The sequence below is a fragment of the Pteropus medius genome, unplaced genomic scaffold, assembly GCF_902729225.1.
Source record: "Pteropus medius unplaced genomic scaffold, Ma_sr-lr_union100, whole genome shotgun sequence".
Classification (NCBI taxonomy): domain Eukaryota; kingdom Metazoa; phylum Chordata; class Mammalia; order Chiroptera; family Pteropodidae; genus Pteropus; species Pteropus medius.
In genome coordinates, this window is record NW_024352787.1 from 28,739,921 (window position 1) to 28,760,020 (window position 20,100).

Here is a 20,100-nt window from a genome sequence, read left to right on the forward strand (position 1 = left end):
CAGCCCCCTTTCAAAGGATTAGTGGAGACAAAGCACCCAGTAAAAGCTAATTATAAGTCAGCCGGGTGCTGCTGTTCCTGAAGTGAGCCCAGGCGCCAGAGGGAAATGGGGCGAGTGCAGGGGTGGGGGAAGTTGGGTGGTGGGACAAGAGTGAGCTGGGGGGAGGGGAGACCACACAGGCACTGGGTGGGGGGTGCACAGGAAGCCCATGTTCTGGGAATGGGTAGACAGGGTTTGGAAGGAGGGTGATGTAGGCTGAGGTGGAGGCAGAAGCTGAGAGAAGATAGGAGCAGGAAGCCTGGGTCTGTTCTACCTCTCTGAGCCAGTTCAGGGACTCCTTGCATATGGGGGCCTAGTGATGGCTGCTGAGGAAAAGATCCCCTGAGAGGTTTCAGCGAATGCCCAGTAGTGGCCTCCCAGTTACCATGACATCCCGAAAGAAACATATGGGAGCAGGAAGCCTGACCAGAGACCCTGGAATTATTCCATGTGGATGGTGGTCACCTGCTCCACCTGTTTGGGGATTCATCTTGAGCTTTGGGCAGCTATTTCCAAACTGATCTTCACTCTGAGCCAGGCCCTGGGTTGGGTAGGGGACCTCAGACGTGGACAGACACAGAGATATGTCAGGACAGTGTGGGATGCGTGCTACAGGGTGTGGCTGCCCTGGACTGGTGGGCAGGGAAGAATCAGGGAGCTCTAAATCGGCCTGGGGGTCAAGGAAGTCTTTTCAGAAGAGGTGGCAGAGTAGTTGAGCCTAGGGGATGAGGATTCTACCAGATGGAAGGCAGGGAAGGCATTCTAGATGGTGGAAATGGCAGGAGCAAATGTTGGGAGAAAAGGAAGCTCAAAGCATGTTTAGGGCAGAGTGGGGGACCGAGGTGGGTGGAGGTAGAAGCTCTGGGAGAAGGAAAAAGGATAGACCTTGCAGGGTTGAGATCAGGTATTATCCTAAGAACACTGGGGAAGATGGCAGGAGCGGAGGTGGGTCTCATTTGGAGTCTGATGCTAGAAAAGATGCCCCTCTCTGCTTCACAGCCTGGGCGTAGACAACCTGCCTTCCGGAGCGCGGGGGCCCAGGTCAGGAAGCAGCTGTCTGGCCCCGTGGGGTGGGCGCTCTGCAGGCTTCTTGCCATGGGCTGGGAAACCACCCTGCTTATCTGCAAGGCTTCATTAGGAGCTCTGTCTGTCTGTCTGCTGTGGGCTGGAGTGTGGTGGGCATGTCATTCAGGATGGTGACACGGTGGGAGATGAGGCATGAGGGTTGGGAGCATGGTAAATAGCTGACCTCCCAAGAAAGGGACTTCTGCAAGGCCTCACCTGGTACCTCACAGGCACCAAGAAGAGCCCGGAAAAGAACAGAAGGTGGAGCCATCTCCAACGTCTTCTCCATGTTTGATCAGTCTCAGATCCAGGAGTTTAAAGAGGTTGGTCAGTGCCCCCTGGGGGCATTGGAAAGATTCATGTAATGTGCATGGGAAGGTGTGGTGTCAACCTTTAGTCCCTGGGGGGCAATGATGCCACAATTCTTAGTGACCACCATGCTGTGCTTCAAAATCTGCAGATGTGACTGCTGTGCTTGAGCAGTCCCAACCCCTCTCTACCTGAGCCTTTGCTTGCTGAGTGACCTTGGGCAAGTTCTTTCTCTCTCTGAGCCTCAGTTTTCCTCTCTGTAAAAGGGGATTGCTGTGAGCATGAAATGAAGGGTGGACACGGAGCCCTGCCAGCATGCTGGTGCACAGTTGGAGCTTAGTGCAAGTTGGCCATCACTCTCATGCTGGTGTCATGCTGAGCTATGTAACCAGATGACCAGAGGGGCTTGCATTGAGGCAGCCTGGCAGCAGTTTGCAGGAGGACAATCCCTTGGGTAGGGGGTTTGTTTCTGGGGAGGGAAGCTGGGCTTTGGCGGATAGGTAGATGCCTGCTCAGTGCCTGTGTCTCTGCCAGGCCTTCACCATCATGGACCAGAACCGGGATGGCTTCATCGACAAGGAGGATCTGAGGGACACTTTTGCTGCCCTGGGTGGGTAATCAGCAGCCAGAGAGTCTTGGGACCTGGGGTGGAGCCGAGCCCAGACCATCCAGAAAGAGAGAGCGACTGGGGGCAGCCAGGGCAGTAGGCACAGCGGGTGTGAGGGGCTCATGTGCTATTTGAGGGTGCAGGGAGTGGGCAGCCACTGCCTGGAAGGTCTGAAAGTGTTTCTAGGTATGAGAAGAGACTTCCCCAGGGAAGTGGGGAGGGCATTTCAGGTGCAGAAATGGCCTGTGCAAAGGTCTGGGGTGGGAGGCCAGGGTAGGGTGAGGGGTCGAGAGATGCTGCAGGTGTGGAGGAAGCTGGAGATGTGTGCCGCTCTCAGGGATGCTGGGCTTTGGCTGCCAGGGAAGCCTTTTGTACTCTCTAAGGCCCAAGGAGTGAGCCTGAAGAGGGGCTGGGTGATGGTAAGGGCTGAGGTTGGAGGAATGGGGTAAACTAAGTCATGTCTGAACTGAGCTTTGAACTTCTAGAGATCTGGTTGTCTCCTGGGACCATAAGGAATCCCAGAGTCCCCACTGCCAGGCAGACTGTTGCCCCTCCTGGGGCACATGAGCCTGAGACCCAGGTCTTCTTGCCTCTATGTACCTCAGCTTCAGTTTCTTTGGGCCTCAGTATCCTCAGCTGTAAAATGAGGATGACAGACAACTTGCTCTCCTTTCCAGGGAAGCTGAGGTGGTGGCAGTGAGGCCAGGGGCAGCCCAGTGCTGACTAAAGCTGAACGTACCCACCGCCTGAGGTCCCCCAGCATGTGGGTGGGGCCTTAGGGCTGAGGTGAGGGTGGGTGAATGGTAGAGCTGGGAGACTCTGCAGGATGCGCCATAGTTCTGCACCCTGTTCTTCCGGGGTGCCTGAGTGCAGGGTTCCTTCTGACATTCATTGTGCTCCTGGGTGTCCCCACTTCTCGCCTCCTTCAGGCCGCATCAATGTGAAGAATGAGGAGCTGGAGGCCATGGTGAAAGAGGCCCCCGGGCCCATCAACTTCACCGTCTTCCTGACCATGTTTGGGGAGAAGCTGAAGGGTGAGTGAGACTCCAGGTGGCCCTGAGGAGGGAGGGGTGAGTGGGTGTGGGCAGGTGGTCCCTGTGCACAGATGTGTCCAACACTGATGCACACCCCAACTGGGAGCATGGCGTCCCTCCTGGGAGCACACACCTTCCCAGCCCTGCCTCAGTTTCCACCACCTCTACACCACAGAGTAGGGGTAACTGTAGTAACCCTGCCTTGTAGGGCTGTGAGGAGCCCAGCAAGGCAATTTACCCACCATCAGGACACTGCTCCAGCCCCACCTCCCTACCCTTGGGTTCAACTTGCCTGCTCTACATCACCACTCACTGTGACAGCAGGAGCGGGTACAGGGGTGAGGGGAGGGCATTCTGGAAGTTCTTGTGGCAGACCCCAGTGCAGCCCCCCAGGGAAAGAATGGAGGGGCCTCATTCACAAGTGAGGAAACTTGGGCTCAGAGGGATCACCACACCTGCCCCAGGTGTTCCAGCATCAAAGTCGTGGAGATAGAACCTAACCCCGACTCCTGGCTCTAACCATTGCAAGTCCTGAGACACAGCATCAGGCCTGGGGCTTGGGATGGGGCTCGGGGTGGGGCTCGGGCCAGAGCATTTTCGTCCTTTTCTCTCTGGGCTGTGGGGAGCTGCCCCCTGTCCCTTAGTGACATCCCTTGGGCTCAAGGGTTCCATGGTCAGAGGGAAGGCTCAGCTTGAGGTGCGGCTGACATGGGAAGTGGGCCTTGTAGCCCCCCATTCCCAGGGTTCCCCTGCCTGATGCTCTCCCTGCATTAGCTAGACCTGGGTTCAACACCTAGCCTCCCACTGACCCCCAGGGTCGCCTTAGGCAAGGTTTGTCTGCTCTTTGAATCTCAGTTTTTTGTCTGTAAAATGGCATTATGTTAGTTTCCCAAGGCTACCGTAACAAATGTCCACAAACTTGACGGCTCAAAAAATTGGCCATGTATTCATTCTCTCAGCTCTGGAGCCCAGAGTCAGAAATCTGTCGGGTCCTGATCCCTCAGAGGCTCCAGAGGACAACCCATTCTTTGCCTCTTCCAGCTTCTGGTGGCTGCATTGCTCTCATCTCTGCCTTCGTGGTCCACTGCCCATCCCCCCCAACCCCCACCATCTTCTGTCTGTCTCCTTCTGCTTCACTCTTGAAAGGATGCTTGTCATAAGATTTAGGATCCACCTGGAAATTCAGGATCATTTCCCCATCTCAAGGTCCTTTCTTTACATCTGCAAAGGCCTTTTTATTTCCAAGTAAGGTGACATTTCCCTGTTTTGGGGATGAGGACATTGATATATCTTTTGGGAGCCATGATTCAATCCACTATGGGGATGATCCTACCTAACAACACAGATCTTATTTGGTAAAAAATCAAATATTCTCTTGAGTTTTGACCTGCTAGCAATTACAATAGCCCCACACACAACGCCCTGTCTGATCCCAGATTAGAAGGAGGCCAACAATTGACCTATGACTGAACAGCCCCGCCCTCCTGTCTTAGAGACTAGGAAACTGAGGGCAGGAGAGGGCACAGGCTGTGGGCTAACTCACGAGTGCCATTGGGCCTACCTCCAGGCAGCCATTAGGGGTTATTTACGGGAAGAGCTCAGAAGCCCAGGGACATGGGGTGGGAGTATGCTCCCAGGGAAAGGCACATGTGACTCCAACCAATGACCCAGTGAGACCCGAAGCTCATGTAGGTCTGTGGCTGAGCTAAGAGCTATGACCCAGGGCCAGGTGGGGGCCTAGGGCTGCAGCTTTTTCTCATTTTTTACAGCGGCACTGGGACTGGGGCTCCAGCTGAACATGTCACGCAAACTTGGCTGAGCTGGCATGCTCAACCAGCTGTTGGCATAAGAGCCAGGCCTAGGGCAGCACTGTCTTATCTCTCTAATTGAGACGAGGACACATATCATGAGATTCCCCACAGTGGAAGGATGGATGTAGCCCCTCTGCACCCATTTGATGAGGTTCACAATACACAGAGCAGATTGGCTGCGGGGCCAGCACTGTGCCAGGCTTGATCACTCTGGGCCAGCTTCATCACTAGGGTCAGATGACCTAGACAGCATCTTGTCTTACATGAATTCTCAGTCTGATGAGGGAGATGCCACTAACTCTGACCCAGTCTCATGGGGAAGACATAGAGTGGCAGAACAAGCAGGTGCTCTGGAGCCCCAGAGAGTTGGCTTCAAACCCCATCTTCCCCTTATTAGTGGGGACCTCAGGCAAACAATAGAGCCTCTCAGGCCCTCAATTTTCTCTTTGACAAACTGGGAACATCAATAACTACCACGTGCAGTGTTCTGAGAGTTTCATGGGATAAAATGGTGAAACTGCAGGATGGAACTTGGCACAGAGGACTCAGATGTGTTTGAATAATGTTTGTCCAGATCTTTACCATTAACAATATATTATCTTAACTGATCCTGGGAGGTGGGCAGCAAACAGCACCTTTGTCTCCATTTCACCGATGACATAGCTGAGCCTTAAAGAAGGAAGGGGCCAACTCCTGGTCCACAATGAGTGGTGGGGGGCAGTGTGACAGAGGGGAAGGAGTACTATGTACGGGTCACCAGGTCATCTGCTGTTGTTCACACAGTCTGAGAGGCCTTGGATGAGACCCTTTTTTTCTCGATTTCCCCATCTGTACAACCAGGGGGTTGGAGATTCAATTTCATTGTGGAAACAGAGCTGTTTCTTCTAACGACATCTTTTCATAACCTGTGCTATAGAAGTGATCAAACCAGAATTACTTCTCCCCACTGCCCCCCTCCGCTGCCCCCACCCCACAGCCTGTTGGCCCATCTGCCCCACCTCTGGCTGGGACAATCCTGCAGACCCCTCCAATGCCACTGCCTGAAGCCCAGCCTTTGGCCTCCCAGTGCAGTGCTCTTTCTCTTCTACCTTTCATGCACACCTTGGATAACGAGAAAGCCCCAGAGTTGCCAGCCCCAACTCACTAATCATGTGGCAGCATCAGCCGTGAGAACTCAGACAAGTCACTTAACCTCTCAGAGCCTCAGTTTCTTCATAAAATCAGGCCAATCATCAGGAGAGTTAGGCACATAATAAGTGCTTAGTCGGAGTCACATTGTGCATAACTACATACAGTACCCTTGACTATTACTATGATTTCTTGTTTCCCGGAAACCTCCCTTCTCTTGCTTCAAGTGGATTTGGCCTTGACAGTGGAGTAGAAGTTGGGGAGGAAGCTCCCCAAGTCATTGCCTTCTGTCAGGGCCATGGGACCCTCCGCCCCCAGCCCCTGCCCAGCCCCTGCTGGTTCTCTTCATCCTGGCGCTCTCCCTGCCCCTGTGTGCTGCTTCTAGGCACGGATCCAGAGGAGACCATTCTCCATGCCTTCAGGGTGTTCGACACTGAAGGGAAAGGTTTCATCAAGGCTGATTTGTAAGTTCCCTCTGCTTTCTTTTGGTTTTTCTTTCCGCAAAGGCTCAGGTGATGAAGGAGCTGGGGTGGGGTCCTCGTGGGTGGCATCTCCTCTACGCCCAGAACTTAGTCAGCTCAAGCTGTGTCCATCCAGAAGCCAGAAGGCTACTGCCCTGCCCAACTCAGCCATCTCTTGATGTCCCTTCCCCTCTCTGGGTCTCAGTGTCCCCATTTCTGTGTGGAAGATCACCAAGGGATCACCAGGAGAGGGCTTCCCCAGTGGTGAGGGGGGTTGGGGTAGAGGCGATCTTTGAAGGATGACTAAGGGTGCCTAGGCTAGATCAGTGAACATGCCAGATGCAGGAACATAGTGAGTGAAGGGCCAGGGCTTGGCATGTGCAGGGTTGGTGAGGAGGAGTGGGCTGCGGCTAGAGGGTGTAAGTGCACGTGGGATGGGGGAGACTGAGTTCAGAGAGGCAGGGAAGGACTGTGTGGGGTAACCACTTACCAGGCCCTGAACCCTTGCTCTGTCCTGGAAGCATAGAAGAGCCCGGAAAGGAGTTAAGTAGGGGTAACAAGGAGGCCAGTCTGGAGGAGGATGACAGAGTTGCAGCCACCACATAGGCCTTGGCCATTGAGATGGAGGGGAGTAGATGGGTAAGTGAAATACCAGAGGCCAGCACCAGTGGGATCCAGGCTTCTGGAGAGAGAAATGGGCCAGCTGTTATCCAGGGCTTGAAGTGATGCGAGGATGGAGGCTGGGCCATGGGAAGGGACTGGCTCAGCTAGGGATGCATAGAGAGTGAGATGACAGTAGGCAGCTGTCCAGTGGGCCACTGGGCTGTCATGATAGAGATGGGGGCAGTGACTCCTGCTATACCTGGGAGCCTCAGCCCAGTGAGAGCACAGGGCAGATAGCCAAGGGTGGTTAGCAGGGGCAGGTAGGGCAGTGACCAGCTTCCCAGGGGCTGGGACATTGAGCTACCCTCTGAGCTATTCCTGGGTCATCCCTTCAGAGTCTCCAAGGCTTTGCTGGGCCTGTGGCAGGCAGGATTTCTTCCTCAGGCACAGGTTTCCTGACCAATTACTGCGATGCTTTAGGCCTTGGCTTTGAGGCTAGTTTTGCTGCCTATTAGAGTCATCACTTAATGGAGGTGGAGTGGGAGAGGGCAGCGGGGAAGAGGGAAGAGGGAGAGTCTGTCTTGTCTCTCAAGCATTTTCACCATCCCCCACCCCCCAAAGCTGTGAGTCACATAATCTCCAGAGGTAGTGGAGGGGGTAATTAGGGTTTCTCCAGGCTGCAGCCCTCTCCCTCACCCCTCCCTCAGGGTCTGTGGTTTCCACCCCCATCTTAGAGACCCAAGAGAAGCTCTGGGGCACCTCTAGAAGTGGTCTGGACCAACCCCTCTGCTGCCATTCACCTTCACTCCCACTAGCTGGAGTCAAGAGCCAGGAGGAACCCTTTGGGGACTCGATTTGGGAATTAAAGGTGCCACCCCGAGGGTATGGGACCTGGAAGACGTGGCTGCCTGCCAGGCAGGCCACAGAGGAGGCTCCGGACAAAACGGAGTCTGTGAAAGTCCCCAGCTTGGAGAGTTGGAAACTGTGACTGTCCTACAGTAACATAAATAATGGAAAATGTGTGTTGGTCCTCAGTGGGGCCTGCTGCTGCTGGCGCCACAGGAGACAGGGTGCTCAGGGCCCTGGCTCAGGCCTCTGATCCCAACCCTGCCCACTACTCCCCCTGAGAACCCTCTGCCCATGCTCCGCCCCCTTTCCTGCTCCCAGGGCAACAGTCTCCCAGCAGCCTCAAATGCAGTTGCCCTGCCCCACCTCCTGCCACTCCTCCAGGCCCAGGCAGCTCTGGCCCCAGTGGGCAGCTGCTCTGGACCACCCAGGGGGAGAGGCCCCACCCTGCCACTGCAAACCACAGGTTCCTTCTTCTTTACAAAGAAGGAACCTCAGTTTCCTTCTTCGTAAAGGGGGATGATGGCCCTCACTTCTGAGGGCAGGCCCAGGAGGACATATACCTGGATAACAGGCCTTCCTGTCCCTGGGCTGAGTGTCAGCACTTTGCATGCTATAGAGCACTTTACAGACATCAGCAACCATCACAAGCTGGGAAAGCAATGCATCTAGAACCAAAGCAGAGAGGATGCCCTCGGTAACCATGAGATTGATTATCAGTGCACGATGGAACATTAGAGTGGCCCCCGAGGTTACATTGGGGTCCCAAGATCATTTCATTTGGTTCTTGCCTAATGCAGAGAGGAAAGTCCATATTACAAAGGAAGAAACTGAGGCTCAGGGCTGAAGTGGCTGTTAAGGCCACATGGCTATTTGTGGACTCTAGAGCCAGCCCCATCCCCATCCCTGCTCCCACTGGTGTCCTCCTGGGCCAGGACTCCTCCCCTCAGCCCACCTGCCCTCATCAACCCTGGAATCTGCGTGTCCTCACACAAGGTGGTCCTTCCCGTGAACATGATTTTTTCTCTCCCTTGAGCAGCATCAAAGAGAAGCTCATGACCCAGGCAGACAGATTCAGTGAGGAGGAGGTAAGTGCTGGCTTTTTAGGGTGCCATTCAGTGCTGCTAAGAGTCTTCTTTTGAGGCATAGTCCAGCCTTTCTCAGCAGTCACCCCCACCCCATCCTACCCAGATCTTTTTCCTTTAGATGCTGAGATGATGTCTCCCTTGACTCCTTGGATGATAACAAGAAGGATGGGGTGGGGGTGGCTATGGGACCTTGGCCTGCTGGCCTGGCCTCTGTGCCCTCTTCTGCGATGCCTCTATGTGGACTCTGACACCCTTGGGTGACTCCCTGCTTTGGCCCCCATTCAGCCCTGGTCCGGGCTGACTCCCTGCCCCTTCTCCAGATCAAGCAGATGTTTGCGGCTTTCCCGCCAGATGTATGTGGCAACCTGGACTACAGAAACCTGTGCTACATCATCACGCATGGTGAAGAGAAGGACTAGAAGGAGATCATGAACCTCCCCTACAGCCAGAGGCAGCAAACACTGGGTGTGGGGGCCGCCGATAGGGAGCTCCTACAGCCAACGTGTGTGACAAAAAGGCTCCCCTCACCCTGGGGCCCTGTGGCTTAAGGACGAAGCAAGAATAAATAATGCTAATAAAGTCTGAGTTTCCTTGATTAATGCTCTGGCTGGGGAGAAAGCTAAACATTACTATGTTGTTGGTTTTTCCAAAACTTTTTACTTCCCTGGCTTAGCTCAAATGTTCCTGATGAGCTAGTGTTTAGAACTAATTGACAGTTTTAATGATCCCCAGCTGGGCCACAGGACACTGCCATCACTTATGAAGTTTTTATTAAGCACCTAGTGCATGCCAGATCCAGTGCCAGTTCTGAGGCACAGCGATGAACCAGTCTTGTCCCTTGGTGGGAAGATCATGCAGTGAAGAGGACAAGAATTGGGATGGGAACATGGTAGGGAAGCAAATGGATCAGTTTAGGATAGGCCTGGAAGCTAGAATCTGGGCAGAGGCAAAGGAAGTGGAGAGAAGGGGGTGGATTCAAGGGCTGTTTAAGGAGTAAGCAAAGAATTCTTACACAGGACGCACTTGGCACCAACCATAAAATGAAAGTGCATAAACTGGACTTCATCGAAATTAAAAACTTCTGCTCAGCAAAAGACAGCATAAAGAACCCCAAAAGGCAAGGCACAGGGCTAGAGAAGATATTGGCAACAATAGATCTTGACAAAAGTCTCACATCCCTCATATAGTTTTAAAAAATTCTACACATCAATAATGAAAAGATAACCCAAACAAACAAACAAACCAGGAAGGGGACAAAAAAGGATATTCAAATGGCAAATAAAGACCTGAAAAGATGTTCAACTTTGTGTCTCATAAGGAAAAGAAAAAACGAAAACTTTTATAAGCTATATGCTTACCATGGCTAAAATTAAAAAGATTGACAATATCAAGTGTTGTTGAAGACGTGGAACAACAGAACTCTTTCATTTTGGTAGCAGGAGTGTAAAGAGGACCAATCACTTTGGAAGTATCAACTAAAGTTAAAATATATACATATCCTGAGCCAGCAGTCAGTCCTACCCCTAGGTGTATACCATCAGAAATGTCCATCATGTATTCTTCAAAAGATATGTGTAAAATTTACAGACTTACAGGAGTCTCGAATTGGAAATAAGACAAATGTCCATCAAGAGGAGAATTGATAAATAAATTATAATATGTTCGTGCATTGGAATACACAGCAATAAGAATAAACTACTGATACACAGGATAACGTGGTCACACTCTCATATATTACATAACATGGAAGAAGACACACACAAAAGAGAGCTTGCTTCATTTATTTAAAAAATTTTTATAAGAGCTTACTTAAAAAATTTTTTTAATGAGGTATAATTCGCATACCATAAAATTCACCATTTTAAAGTATATAATTCCTTGGCATAAAGTGAAGTAAGTACATTTACAGAGTTGTGCAATGTCCAGAAATGTCCATCATGTATTCTTCAAAAGACATGTGTAAAATTTATAGACTTACAGGAGTCTCAAATTGGAAATAAGACAAATGTCCATCAAATGTCCATCTACCTATATCTAGAACATTTTCATTAGCCCAAGAAGTTCATGAGAAGTCACTTCCCATTCTTCCTGTACCCGGTCCCTGGCAACAACAAATCTTCCTTTTTCTATGGATTTGCTTATTCTAGACATTTTGCATAAATGGAATCAGAAAATACATGGCCTTTCGTGTGTGGCTTCTTAGCACAATGTTTTCATGGTTTATCTGTGTTGTAATACTTTATTCCATTTTATAGGTGTATAGTATTCCATTGTATGGCTATGCCGCATTTTATTTATCCATTCAACTCTTGATGAACATTTGGTATTTTCCCACTTTTTGGCTTTTATGAATAACAGTGCTATGAACATTCATGTACAAGTTTTTGTGTGAACATCTTTTTTGATTCTCTTGGGCATATACCTAGGAGTGAAATTGCTGGGTTGTGTAGTAACTCTGTATTTAACTTTTCCAGGAATTGCTAAACTACTTTTCAAAGCACTTTTCCCAAGTGACTGCATCATTTACATGCCCACCAGCAACGTTCAAGGGTTCCACTCTTTCACATTTTCACCAATCCTTATTCTTATTCTTTCTTCCTTTCTTTCTTCCTTCCTTTCTTTCTTTCTTTCTTTCTTTCTTTCTTTCTTTCTTTCTTTCTTTCTTTCTTTCTTTCTTTCTTTCTTTTCTTTCTTTCTTTCTCTTTCTTTCTTTCTTTCTTTCTTTCTTTCTTTCTTTCTTTCTTCCTTTCTTTCTTTCTTCCTTCCTTCCTTCTTCCTTCCTTCCTTCCTTCCTTCCTTCCTTCCTTCCTTCCTTCCTTCCTTCCTTCCTTTCTTTTTCTTTTCTTTCTTTTCTCTCTCTCTCTCTCTCTCTCTCTCTCTTTCTTTCTTTCATTTGTTTAAATTATAGCTGTCCTTGCGGGTGTGAAGTAATATCTCATTTTGGTTTTGATTTGCATTCCCTAATGATTAATGATGTTGAGCATCTTATCATGTTCTTATTGACCATTTGTATATCTTCTTTGGAGAAAGGTCTATTCGGGTTCATTGCCCATTTTTAATTTGTCTTTTTTGGTGTTAAATTGTAAGAGTTCTTTGTATACTCTAGAGACTAGACTCTTTTTAGATATATGGTTTGCAAATATTTTCTCCCATTCTGTGGGTTGCCTTTTCACTTAATATTCTTTTATGCTTGTCTTCTAAGAGTTTTATAATTTTAGCTTTCAAATTTAGGACTTTGAGCCATCTTGAGGTTTTTTTTTTATATATATATATATATATATATATATATGATTGTGAGGTAAGGGTCCAACTTATTCTCTGCCTGTAGATATCCAGTTCTTCCAGTACCATTTGTTGATAAGACTATTTTCTCCCATTGAATGGTCTTGGCATCCTTGTCAAAAATCAATGGATCGGAGATGTAGGAGTTGATTTTTGGACTCTCATTTTTAGTTCATTGATCTCCATGTCTAAAAGTACGTACTTTTTGATTCCATGTTTGTGGAATTCAAAACCAGGCAAAACTAATTTATGGAGTTAGAAGGCAGAATAATGGTTACTTCTGGAGTTGGGGCAAAGGGCCATAAGAGAACCTTACGGGAGCTGGAAATGCTCTATGCCTTGATCTAGGTGGTGGGTACTCAAGTATAAACATATATGAAAGATGATTGGGCTGTACCATTAAGATTCATGCAATTAATGCCCTTTATATATTTCTGTTATATACTGATAGGAAGGGAGGAAGAAAAAGAAAAAGAAAAAGAAAGAAAGAAGGAAAGAGGGAAAAGAAGGAATAAAGGAAGGAAGGGAAGGAAAGAGAAAAGGCAGCATGGTCAGAAAGTAGGGTGGAGATAATGGGTTTAAAGGGGACATGGCTTTGGTGACTGATGGCATGATGCCCTGGGGCAGAGAACTTGAGAGATGTGGCTCTGGGAAGAAAGGCTGTTTGGTTTGGGGGCTGTTGGTTGTGAGGTGGTGAGGTCCAGGAGGCAGGTGGATGCTAAGGGGAAGTAGTGGCCGGTGTGGCATGAAGAGCCAGAGCCTGTTTGAGCCTGTACAGGGAGAGAGGTAGTGGGACAAGAAGAGGCCATGAACCAACCCTGAGCACTTAGAGCAGGAGGAGGATCAGTCAGCTGGCTGGGACGTGGGAACTGAGGACTGGAGGATTTGATGAGGGGGAAGTTTCAGGTGGAAAAATGCCAACAACGTGGGATCCAATGTGCCAGGCTTCAAGCTAAAGTCTGCATGTGCTCTTATTCATCTTATCCCTGTGAAGACCAGAGAGAAAACAGGTCTAGAGCTTGTCCAAGATCAGTGGCAGAGCTGGGAGTGGAACCAGATAGCCTGGCTCTGAACCTGCATTCTTAAGTGCTCCCCGATACTGCCACTCAAAGCAGGGAGATGTGGGAGGCTGGGACTGAATTTAGGGTCACAACAAGGAGGTCCCTTTCCTTGTCTCTGGCTGTCTTGAGCTTCTTGTTCCCTCTGGGGAAGGTGGGGAGAGAGGTGTCCCCATCAGCCTTGAGCTCCCCAGCTCAGGACGTAAGCAGGGGTGGGAGGCTGGAGGATAAGGAAGGGGAGTATTTTGAAACAGCCCTCCCTCCGCCCAGGCCTCACTCCCTCTGCTCTCTAAGAGTTCCACTTTCCTGGAAATCAAGGACTCAGCTGCCGAGGAACTTGTCAGACCTGTTTGTGTCCCAAGGAACCAGGCCAGAGCCAAGCTGCAGAGTGGGTGCCACAGGCACCTGCTCGCCTGCCTGGCAGCTCCCAGCTGCCCTGCTCTATGAAAACTAGATCTGCCTGATTTGCAGTAACCTAGCTCCACGAGGACACAGGGGCAATCAGTGGGGAAGGTCAGAGGGGCTCTGTGTGGCTCCTTTGCACATTTATTCCTCCATCTTTCAGACATGAATCTACTTATACCTGCTCTGCTCCAAGGCCTACCTCTGTACTCAAGAGGCTCTAGATAGAGGAGCCACAAGCATAGCTGCGACCGGGCTCTAATGGCCTAGGGAAAAGAAGGAGGGAGGGAGTGGCAGGATAGTTGTGACACTGCTGGTGTCTCCAAGGCCCTGGCTTCTGCCTTTCTTGGCATCTCTACAGCATTGCTTCCTCATGGCCCCTCTCCCCTCAGCTAGGGGTCATTGATGGCTTTGGTTACCCTGACCTGGGCCCATCACCATCTGCCTTCAGTCTCCATGACTCTCCATCCGGTTCTTGAGGGATACCTGGATGGCCTCCACAAGACCATCAGATTGCCTTCCCCAGGCCCTACCCTGATCCAGGCAGCTGGGGTAGTCTGCAGAGCTGCCCCTTCCAGGGTTGGGGCTGAGGGTCCCAAAAGCCAGAGAGAAATTGGGAGGAGCACGCATGTTGATGGACACGTCATCTCTCCTGAGTCATATCTGGAAAGAACTTTTTAAAGGGACAAGAACTCCTGAGGCCTCCCTAGCCTCCCCCTGTACCACTGTCCTCCTGGTTCTGGGCTCTAGCTGCACAGCTTCATTCTGTCCCTTGTATGCCTTCCATTTTTTTCCTGCCACAGGGCCTTTGTATGCTCTTCTTTCTCCTGGAACACTATCCCATCTGACACCACCCCCTCCTTTGCCCAGTTATCCTCTACTCAGCTTTCTGCTCTCAGCTTCACATCATATCCCTAGGCCCTGATGCCTGGGATAGGTCACATCCCTTCCCATGCACTTTTATGAGGAGATATAATGGTGTTTGCGGTGTTTCCCTACAGAGCTGTAAGCCTGAAATTGGGTTAAATTTTGTCTATCACTGTACCCCCAGTACCCTGCACAGGGCCTGGCACTTAGTTGCCTCTTGGAAAACATTTACCCAACTCCAGGAGGCCAGAGAGCTGACCTCGTACTCCACAGTTCCCTAGAGGCAGCTTCTGTCACCAGCCACTGCAGGCTCTGAGCCTCTAAGAAGATGCTACAGGCCAGAAGGCTAGCCCAGGGCCTGTAGCCTGTCCGGATCCATCCCCAGGGCTCCATGGGGCCTGCCCTGTCTGTCTGGGCCTTAGTTTCCCCACAAGCATAATGGGATTCCGTGGCTCTCAGGGGTCTCTAGGATCTGCCATCCCTGGGCCTGCCTGGCTGTACTACACCAAAGGCAACATGTCTCATGAGCTGGCTAGACTGGCTCTCCTGGCATTCTTGGTGGCCCCAACCTGGACCTGGTAGGTGATGGGCAGCAATGCCCAGGCATGGCCACTACAGGCCTTGGTATCTCCAGGGAGCTGGGTGCAGGAATCTGGCACTGCCCTGGCCCCACCGGCTCCCTCCCCCAGCCAGCTGTGTCTCATTGAGGATAATTAGTCCAGGGAGATGCCTGGATCTTGGCATTTTATTTTCCACTGCGATCTGTCAGCCGGGGCCTTCGGACAGTGGCCCCTGTATAAATCATGAGGGGGTAGCTGTTAAGAGAAACGGCAAATTCCTTCCACCCGTGTGGCTGGTTAAATTGACTCTGAGAGCAGATTCCCTCCTGGCGCTCACTCAAGAATGGCCAAGTCCTTTGAAGGTCTTTCCAAGACAGACCCCAGGGGCTTGGAGCTGGCTGGGCAGGAATCTCCTGGGGAGCCTCTGCTGACCGCGGGAGGGCGGGGCCCCTCCAGGACTGCGTGGCTGCTGGAGAAACCCCGCCTGACGTTCCTCCACCATTACTCTGTGTCTGTATAGCGACCCTGGGGGACTCTGTACCTTTTCTTTTTCACGACCAGGAAGTGGCTAATGGTGAATGGTGGTGGTGGTGGGGAGTGCTGATGGTGTCCTCAGCCAGGGACACTAGACCTTGAGCAATGAAACGTCCCAGTGGAATTTCAGGCCTCAGGGGTGAGGAGGGCATGCGGTAACATTCTGAGGGTCGCCTCCATAGCCGCAGTCTGTTTGGTGGGAAATTCTACTCCATTCCTGCTGAGAGCTGAGCCCTGGAATGGGCCGAGATTTCAGTCTGGCCAAGAGTTAGTCTGGGCCTAGGGTTAGTCAGGGACCCCCAAGTGTCCGTCTGTGTCTGTTTCTTCCTGTCTGTCTCACACATAAAGCCCTCATGTCTCACTTGACAAAGGAAGAAAAGTCCTATAAGCAAGATAATCCAAGATGGTGGGGACCTGTACTGGCTCTGGAACCCAAGGCCTGAGTTTGCATCTGGCTCTACCACGTGTAGGTTGGTGACCCTGGGCAAGTCACTAACCTCTTTATGACTCAGTTTTCGTATTTGGAAAATGAAGATAATGATAAACTAACCTCACAGGTTGGCTCCTTCCTTCACACAGGCCAGCCTCAGGGATCCGGTGGTGGATGGGCAGATTATCATCTGGGCCCCCACTGAGCCTACATCCATTGGGAAGGCAGACACCATGACTAGTGACGACATCATGACGCAAAGACTCAAGATGGCAGAGAGGTGAACAATGGGCCAGGGGCAGGTGAGGAGGGAGTAGGCCACTTATGTAGACCATGGTAAAGTGCTGTTCCAGGAATAGGGACACTTTGATTTCAGCAAGAGTGGCATGATAACATGCAATTTAATAACTCAGGGTGACAAGTACCAAGTCTGAAAAGGCCTGTGGAACTGAGGAAGCACAAAGGAGATGCCCAATCCAGTTTGGAAGGCTGGAGGAGACAATAACCTAAAGATTGGGTGGGAGAAATGCAGACAAAGAGGAGATGATGACAAGCCTCCAGGTAAAAGATGGAGAAAGGGAATCTTCTTGCAGGAAGTCCACTCCTGATTACATCAAGGAGAGAGGCTCGGTTGGTGCTGGTTGGTGCTGGTCTCTGGCCAGCCCGTTGCCCTTCTTAACAAGCAGGGAGCAGACCACAGGTAAGAGCTTTCCTTTGGCTACAGCAGCCGGCCAGGATTGAACGGCACAGCTTTGTTTCATTCTATATATTTTTATGGTCATCTTCTGTGTATGTTATGTGAGACTAGCTTTTTATTTCTGGTAGTGAGATTTTTAGAAAGCTTTCTTCAAAAGAAATGTATGTACGCGAGTCGATTTAAGGGAAACGATTAATGTAAATCATATTTAAGGGCAAAATCATGAATGTGAGATGGGAATCTCTGAGAGGCGAGCAGAGCTGAATTCCAGAGAAGAGGCTGTGCGAGACTATTCTGAAAGCAGACGCTTCAGAACTCTCTGGAACATGGGTTCCAGAACCCCTGAAAGTGTTAGCTTTCAGTCTTGAGTCCAAACCTCCTTGAACAAAAAGGCTCCATCCTGGACCCCAAACCTGTAGGGTGAGGCCAAGGAGTGTGGCTGTTTGCTGACAGGCAGACAGGCTCCCAGCCATGTGAGAGTTTGTCGCTGGGTATGCACATAAGCTTGCAGTTGCTTGTCTTGAAGCCAAGCTTCGTGGATGATTCAGGAGCCAGCTTAGTCCCAGGGATGTGGCATCCTGGGGGCACTTTGCACTTTCCTAAAGCTTGCTCAAGGCAGCACCCAGCACCCAGCATTCCACTCCACCTGCCCCTCTGCCCCAGCTTCTCCCAGCTGGTGTGTTGCGGGGCTCTCAGACTTGCCCGATGCCTACCTGTGAGAGTGGAGCAGGTGAGATGTCCAGTCTTCCTTCTTGGGTCAGCCGAGACCACCCAGCCAAATTTGTTTGGTGCAGGCAGGAACCATCAGTGCTGTAAGATCAACAGGCCTCACTGCCCAGAAGCCGAGGTCGCTTAGCAAGGGCATTCATGGAGTAGCCTCAGCCAGGACTAAGGAGAGGATAGTCCTGCTCATCCCAGGAGGACTGGGTGCCCCACTTCTATGGAACAAAGACAGAGGCAAGCCCAAGGCCAGTTAGGGATGGGGGAGGCTGGGGAGAGTGTCCTGTGAACCTGTGCAAGCAGGTTGGGTATATCCTATCTTTAAATACCTGTCCTGAGGCTGAAGGTGGAACTGGCTCCCGTGTCCCAAAAGGCAGAGCCAGGTAGGTCTCTGGGAGTAATAAGGACCCAGCCTTTGGACTGGTTAGAGGAAGGACCTTCTGCCAGCCTGAGACATTGCATGGCAGGTGTCTCAGTAGGGAGTGAACTGCTCATGATTTAGAGGTATGCAAGCCAGAGCCAATGACCACGTGGCAGAGATGGAGCAGGCTTGCTTTTCAAACCAGAGTTACTCTTCAAGGCTGATAGGAATACACGAAGCTTCAAGCGTGCTTGCTTTTGCAACGCATATACTAAAATTGGAATGATACAGAGAAGATTAGCATGGCCCCTGTGCAAGGGCGACATGCAAATGTGTGAAGTGTTCCATATATTTTTATTAACTAATGTCACCCCAATAATTTTAATTTAAAAAAAAAAGCTTCCAGCCATTGCCTGGCATGCAGTGGTGTCCACACCCTGCAGCTTCAGTATGGCTCAACCGGAATCAGAGCCTATGACAGGCTGAGCCACAGGACCCTCTGGGGTCACTGAGGTGCAAAATGCTTTGTGAGCAAATAAGGAAGCCAAGGCCCAGAGGGAGCTTGCCCTACCCAGCTACTCCTCTGTTCCCTTCCCTTTCCATTCACCCCACACCCATGAACATGCTTGGGGATCACATTCCCGTCCAAGCATGTTATTGGGGCGGTGGGCACTAATGCATGTGTGTCAGTGGATTGAGGTTGGGGGTACAACACATTAACATGCAGCTTCTTGGGTGATGTTGGGGGGCTGTGAGGTGGGATTTCAGGCTCATGGCAGGTGGGGAAACTTGAGCTTTTTAGCAGAGGGTATGGCATCAGGAGAGGGGCTGTGTTTTGCTGAGCAGATCTTCCCTTGTCTGGGCCCCAGACCTCTCTGACAGGAGGACACTGGACTGGGGGTGGGGTGGGGCTGGGGGCCATGGGCTTGGGCCTGGGAGGAGCAGACCAGCCTGGAGCCGCCCTAATCTGGGGCTTAGCTCCGACTTCAAAGCTGGCGACTTCAGCTCGGTTGGAATGTCCAGCCATGGTGGGGGTGGATGGGGGACGCCTGGTTCCCATCAAGCTTCAGAGAGTAATTGTGGCCTCTTGGGGGCAGTGAGGATAGGGTGGGTGGCATAAGAGCAGGGCTGGGGATCTCAGTGAGGGCATATGGGGACCCCTTAGAGCTGTGTGCCCTTGGGCCTGTAACTTAACCTCTCTGAGCCTTTGTATTCCTCATCAGAGAAACAGAGTGAGTGCTAATTCCCTCCAGGGGAGCACTTGGTGTAGGGTCTGGCCCAGGGTTGGGGAAGCCCAACCTGTGTGTGACATGGTGTCTGAGCGCAGACTCCTGTCACAAGGGTGGCCCTTGTGGCTCCACAGCGCCACCTACTGACAACTGAGCAGTGGTGCCAGGTCTGGCTTCCCCAAGCCAGCCCCCCACCCCAACCCCCGGTTTGGCATTTTCTGGGCAGCCACCAGCACAAGTTAAAAGTGCCTTTTGGGGGAAGGCAAATCTGAATGTGAGTCTGGGCTGCCTCAATTTTTGGCCGAATGACAGAGGAAGCTCTTTAACCTCTTTGAATTTCAGTTTCCTGTAAAAGATAATAGCAGACACTTAGCACCCACCATGCACCGGGCACTGTGCTTTCTATGCATTTACACATGTCTACTAACAACCACAGGAAGTAGAGCCTATTGCTATCCCCATTTTATGGATGAGAAAACAGAGAGTAAGACACTAGTCCTAGGCTGCACAGCCAGTAAATGGCAGAACTGGGATTTGAACCCAAGCAGTCTGGCTACGCAGCCCTTGCTTATAAGACACAGCTGGTATAGCTGTCTTTCAGGGTCACAGGTAAGAGTTATACCTGGTAATTCAGCTTCAACCCTTGGTTCAAGGTGGTGTATTATGGTTACTCCAGCACAGGATTTGCACTTGCTCTGGGTTCAAGTCCTGGCTCCACTACTCACTAGCTGTGGCACCTGGGCAAGCCCCTGAATGTTTGGTGCCTCAATGTCCTCAGCAATGCCTTGGTATGAGGTCAGAGATGAAGCATGGAAGGGATACACAGTGCCTGGCAACAGCAAGGTCTTTGTTATTCTCACGTATCAGTGATGTCCTTACTTTGAGTAGGGGGGCCCCCGCTGGTCCCCGTATACCTATGGATGGTCCTTGAAGTAATCCTCTCGCTGCTACCATCCTGCATCCCTGGGA

General features: G+C 50.9%; 1 protein-coding gene and 1 non-coding gene across 2 annotated transcripts; both read left to right on the forward strand.

The window, feature by feature from the left end:
* Positions 1-715: 715 nt before the first annotated feature.
* Positions 716-9,541, forward strand: MYL10 (myosin light chain 10). Its single transcript, XM_039849042.1, is given in 8 exon segments — positions 716-968; positions 970-1,080; positions 1,335-1,427; positions 1,948-2,023; positions 2,950-3,054; positions 6,379-6,457; positions 8,943-8,991; positions 9,312-9,541. Coding segments are annotated over 8 exon segments (816 nt in total). The 5' UTR covers positions 716-764; the 3' UTR covers positions 9,411-9,541.
* Positions 9,542-18,147: 8,606 nt separating this feature from the next.
* On the forward strand, positions 18,148-18,256 carry LOC120592065 (U6 spliceosomal RNA). Its single transcript, XR_005650034.1, has one exon. It is a non-coding gene; the product is annotated as a U6 spliceosomal RNA (small nuclear RNA).
* The last annotated feature ends 1,844 nt before the right edge of the window (positions 18,257-20,100 follow it).